The following is a 6,149-nucleotide window of genomic DNA, read 5'->3' on the forward strand; positions in this document are numbered from 1 at the left end:
CTAAATAGCAGAGTAGGAAATGATTGTGAGACATACAAAAATATTTCGGGAAAATTTGGAGAAAAGAGCAAAGCTAATAATAATGGCAAATATCTGTTGGATTTCTGCTCAGGACATGGACTGGTTATTACTAACACCATGTTCCAACATAAAAATGTGCACAAATTCACATGGAGAGAAGAGGCTAGGAATAAGAAAAGTCTCATTGACTATGTTATTGTTGATAGTGATGTTTTATCCCTGGTACAGGACACCAGAGTGTACAGAGGATTTGAAATTGGAAGTGATCACTATTTAGTCTTGAGCAGGATAAAATTGAATTTCATATTGAAAAGAATAACATGTAAGAAAGTTTTAAAGCGAATAAAAGTTGAGCAGTTCTCAGATGTGAACTGTAGACTAAAATACAGAAAGATTATTGAAAAGAAAATGAAAGAGTTTGAGAACAGGAATCAAACCTTAGAGATTCAGTGGCAAACTCTGAAGGAAACATTGATTGATTCTGCCAGAGAGGCATGTGGTGAGGTTGTGTGCAAGGATAAAAAAATCAGAACTCCCTGGTGGACACTGGAAGTTAAAGAGGCAGTGAAGGAAAAGAAGAAAGCATATCAAAAGTTCCTGGCAAATAAGTCAGCTTTTACTCTTACAGAATACAGAGACAAATGTAAGAAAGCTAAACAGTGTGTAAAACTAGCTAAACAAAAGTCATGGGAGGATTTTGGCAAGAATATAGAAAATAAATATCAAGAAGGTGGCAAAATATTCTGGAGGTTGTTGAAGAAGCTTAGGAATGGAGGAAAGAGTGCTGTAAAAGGAATTAGAGATGATAAAGGTGAAATGAAAACAGGAGAAAAAGATATCCTTGAAGTATGGAGTAATTACTTCGAAAACCTGCTAAAGGAAACAAGCAATGATGACAGCACAGTGATAAAAAACACTGACCAGGCATGCAGTCAGGAATACATATCCATACTTGAAGTAGAAAAAGCCATCAAAGGCTTGAAATGTGGAAAGGCAGCAGGAGTAGATGATATTCGACCAGAAATGCTGAAGTATGGTGGTATAAGAGTCTTACAGTGGCTGCACTGCATAGTTCAGAAAGCCTTGACAGAGGGACGAATTCCCGATGATTGGAGTAGAGCTCTCATAGTACCCATATATAAAAAGGGAAATAAAACTGAATGTGAGAATTACAGAGGTATTTCCCTACTGAGTGTTCCTGGCAAGATCTATGCAAGTATACTTGAGAAACGGTTGAGAAGAATTGTGGAAGAAAGGCTTGGTGAAGAACAAGTTGGATTCAGGCCAAATAGAGGCTGTCAGGATCAGATCTTCACTTTAGGACAAATAGTCGAGAAAGCATGGGAATATAACAAAGATCTGTATTTAAGTTTTGTCGATCTGGAAAAGGCATATGACAAGGTGCCAAGAGAGAAGCTATTCAATACGCTGCAGTTATATGGTGTCAATGGGGCATTATATCAAGCAATACTTAGTCTTTATTTGAGATGTGAGTCAGCAGTTAGAATTGAAGGAAGTACAGGAAGATGGTTTAATGTTAAATCTGGTGTGAGACAAGGATGTACATTATCCCCTCTGTTATTCATTATCTATATGGATCACATTATGAAGGAAAGTGGTATTAAACCTGATATCAAAATTGGAGATGTTAATGTCAGCTCTTTGCTTTATGCGGATGATGTTATACTTCTAAATAAATCCGCTACAAGTCTGCAAGATTCTCTGACTAAATTGAATAGCTGTTGTAATAGATATGGTATGAAGGTCAGCAATAAAAAGACAAAGACAATGAAAATAGGCAGAATCATTGAAAATGTCAACTGTGTTGTGAATGGAGAAACTGTGGAACAAGTAAAACATTTCAGCTACTTAGGCACAATTTTTACTGAAGATGGTAAACTAAATATAGAAATAGACAACAAAATCAGCAAAGCTGGTATCGTGGGAAGTCAATTGAATAAATTCATATGGAATAAGAAAGAAATTAGTCGGAACACTAAATTAACTGTATACAAGACTATGTTCAAACCAATTTTAACTTATGGATCTGAGAGCTGGGTCAGAAGTAAAACACTTGACCAAAGACTAGAGACCGCAGATATGAGAGGCCTGAGAAAGATTAGAGGCGTGAACAGATGGCATCAATGGCAATATCATATCAAAAATGAGGATATTAGGAAAGAACTTGACATTGTCAGCATCCAGGAATGCGTTAGCAGAGCTAATCTCAGATGGTATGGTCACTTAAATAGAATGGGAGAGGAAAGATTAGCAAAACAAGTGTTCTCTGCCAGGTTGGCAGGAAAACGACCCAGAGGAAGACCAAGATATAGGTGGATTGATACGGTACAAAGTGCCTTAGACAATAGAAATATAAGATCTGATAATGTTGGAGTCTTGACAAGTAACAGACTGATTTGGAGGAAAATTGTAGATAGGAAGTTAGTAATGATGTAATTTTTTCATGTAGTACTGTCATATCCTGTACACCCCTTGAGGGTACATGGCAGGAATTTGATGATGATGATGATCCTCGGACTATTTGGAGATATCACATAATAACAATATCACATGCAAAATGAGATCAAATATTGTTTTTCCATAAATGTTCCTATTTGGCAAAACAACTTCCTAAATCTGAATCAATTTAAAAATATTAATTTCAATGTATCAGTATTAAAAAAAATGTAGTTAATATATAAGTCAGTATTCAAAAAAAATATATAAAAAAAAAAGCGGTTAATATTTGTTTCTGAAGTCTGTAAACAGGACTGTGGAGAATGTCCGATTCAAGACATTCTGTAGAGTCTAATTCAAATCATAATAAAATGGAAGCAAAGATATGTTACTTTGTTCATAATGCTCGCCAGCAATATCATAAAGCAGCATACCTAAAACACTAATTAAAAAAGAAATAAAAAAAGGCTTCTTTTATAATTTAATGTATCTTATATATTCTAAAGACTTAACACAGAATTATAACATGAAACACTAATTTCTTCACAACTAGATACTATTACACGACTATGGGAAAGTCAACCTACATATGGATCTGATGTACTATAAATCTGCAACTTTCTGCAAATGGAGTTTATATTAAAATAATAATAACGCACAGTCAGTGCACAACAGAATGAAATAAGTACTGATTGGAATTACAACTGAAGTAACTAATACCTGTGAGGCTAGTATAATACTTTATTTATTTATTTATCTTTGTGAATTCAACCTATGCAAGGCTATAAACTTATGGTTCATTCACAGTGTGCATGCTTGTGGTGTGGATAAATCTAAAAATCCTGCTCTAAAGACCAAATATTTCTTTTCAAGCTACTTCAGGTTATTGTTGTTGTCTTGTCCTTTGAAGAGTTTTAGATATTTCCATGTGCTCCTTGAACTGCTTTGGCTATAAATACGATTTTGTTCATATAGAGATGTTGTTCAGGATTAGGGTCTATTGCTTGCAAGGCTGCTACAATTGCTGGACAGATAAAAATGCGAGTGGGTTGTCAGTTCAGTATTAGGGCAGTTATTGCAGTGTCTATATGTTCTCGTATCATCTGTATTTCGTTGCTCTAAAATGTCCTGTTCAGAATCTTGCTATCGTGGTGGTGGTCTTTCCATCAACACTGATTTCAGGAATTTGGTGGAACATCCCTGATTTTAGTGGAATTAGACCTAAAGAGTCACTACTTCAGGTCTCTAATAAGTAAGGTTTGATTTTGGTGTTATTCAGTCTTACACTGAATAACAAAAATCTAAAGACTTTCCTATATATCCAAGTAGCCATAGGACCAGAACCCACAGGCTGGATAGCAGACAACCTAGCAGCCCTAAATTTAATATTTTCACTTGGTTAGACTATAATAAATTTAGTTTTATCCTTTATCCAAGTGTAAGCAAACAAAGTTTGCACCTGAAATATCTTCAGGACTGAGGCAACTTGTGGCAAAGGTGGACTAAGCTCTCATCACTTGTCTTTTTGGGACATGCTAAGACAACTGATGAGAGCTTAGTCCACCTTTACCACAAGTTGCTTCAGTCCTGAAGATACTTCAGGTGTAAACTTTGTTTGCTTACACTTGGATAAAGGATTAAACTAAATTTATTAAAGTGAATATATTCTCTAGCCAATATATGTTTCAGTGTAATTTATTAAAACTATGTATGGGATATGCTAATTCATCTACAACCGAAAGTCCTTAGAAACGTTTCTTGCACTGGAAATGGTATTTAAATCTAAGTTTTAAGAACAAAAATCTGTGTAAATGTACTGCAGAATACAAAACAAGGGTTAAATATGGGTTTGTTGGAATTAGAGTTGAGATAACTAAGGCTATGAAGTGTGTATATTATTATTATACAACACCCCAATGGAAGTCTAAGTACTCATGTTCAGATGATGCTAGAAATATATATTTTTTTTTTGGTCTGTTAACTGCATATTCTATGGTCAGTTTACTAGTTTATAGCAGGAAAAGCATGAGTTTCACAGATTGCTATTCTAAGACTGGTTAACTGTCTTCAACTTAAAATGCTCAAAGAGATATTCTTGTGTCATGATGACAATGAAACTTTCCCAACCAATAAGGTGCCCATCATATCTTTCTGGTCTATTAACTGTATGCATTCTTCTGTAGCTTGCTTGTACTGTGGGATGGAGAAAAATTAAGAAAGGATAACTTTGTCTGATAGATACTGTCTCCATCATCCGAACTGTAATCTAACACTTATATATATATATATATATATATATATATCAAATATATATCAAAAAATATATCAAATTATGCCACCAAAATCAAATTTCAAGAATTTGATTTTGGTGGCATAATTACTATATCTTTAAACTTCCGAAATAATGCAGAGGACCTGGGTTTAGAACCCAATTTTTTTCCCAAATCCTGTTGTAATGAAAAGCGAATCCCACTTGTCATCCCCATGGTGATGTTTCAATAATGGAGATAGCAATAACAATACAAGAATAGTTGCTTATATTACGAAATGCGTTAAAATAAAAATATCTTTACAACAACGCAAATAAGAAACTGCATTCAGGTGATTACTAGGCGAGTTTAATTAACAGTGTCACACCAATTTGATTTCGTATCGGTTATGTGTAAGGAAACACATACCCAACAATAAAAATAAATAGCAATATAAGCAAAATGTTGGCGCCGAGATTTTCTCTCTTCATGTATTAAGCTCCTCCAATAAGGAGAAACCATGTAATAACTTATCATAATAATAACATTATAAATAACACATACTGTATACAAACGAATCTACTCGATGTTTTTAACGATAACTACCAAACATCAGTCCCTTTATCAAACAATCTCTTTATAAAGGGAAGAAAAAACTCAACCTGATAATATAACAAGCTGCAAATATCTTTAGCCTATTTCCAATCTTATTAATTAAAGACATAAGTTTTCTTTAACTTAAAAAAAAAAAATCAACCTAGCTTCGTAAACATAAACAACACCGCCACTACAAGGCATGAAAATATTTTGCAAAACGCCCTCTCACGGCTATTTGCGGACTTTTGCTATTTTTTAAATTAGAAATATAAATTTTGCTATTTTAAATTAGAAATGTCCTGTCTAATGTACTAAGTCTGTACATTAGACAGGACTTAGAGTCCTGTCTAATGTACAGACTTAGTAATAGAGGATTATAGAACTATGAGCCTAATATCCCATGCATCTAAAATTATTTTAACCATTGTTAACAAGCAAATTGAAAGAGCCATAAGCAGTGAAACGAATGAACAACAGAAAGGCTTCAGAAGACGAATGGGACCCATTAATGCTATACTGGAACTAAAAATATTAATAGAAAGATCACATGAAAGAAATAGGAACATTTACATATGCTTCATAGACTTTCAGGAGGCTTTTGACCGGGTAAGACATAATGAAATGTTCAATATATTAGATAAATTAGACATAGAAGATCATGTACTTAAGATTATAAAAATGATTTACACCAAACAGAAAATGCAGGCTTGACTTCTATAGTGAAAATAAAAAGAGCAATTAGACAAGGTTGTATACGTTCACCAAATCTATTTAATATCTATAGTGAGACAGTGATGAAAAAGATTGAAAAGTTCGATTCTCGTC

General features: G+C 33.9%; 1 protein-coding gene across 2 annotated transcripts in view; it reads right to left on the reverse strand.

Annotated features, from left to right (window-relative positions):
• The window catches only part of LOC150104592 (ADP-ribose glycohydrolase MACROD1-like), a 123,042-nt gene extending 117,521 nt beyond the window's left edge, over nt 1-5,521 (reverse strand). Inside the window, exon 1 of one of the 2 annotated variants that reach the window (XM_090395802.1) lies at nt 5,292-5,521. Coding sequence is in view for 1 of the 2 variants with exons in the window: in XM_090395800.1 (XP_090251926.1) it covers nt 5,390-5,451 (62 nt within the window). In the remaining variant the exon portion in view is untranslated. The remainder of the gene's footprint in view (nt 1-5,291) is intronic. The other variant, XM_090395800.1, reaches the window with a different exon arrangement.
• Nucleotides 5,522-6,149: the final 628 nt, after the last annotated feature.

Source organism: Typopeltis vanoorti, chromosome 7 (genome assembly GCF_054136105.1).
Source record: "Typopeltis vanoorti isolate ZY-2024b chromosome 7, IOZ_Tvanoo_1.0, whole genome shotgun sequence".
Classification (NCBI taxonomy): Eukaryota; Metazoa; Arthropoda; class Arachnida; order Uropygi; family Thelyphonidae; genus Typopeltis; species Typopeltis vanoorti.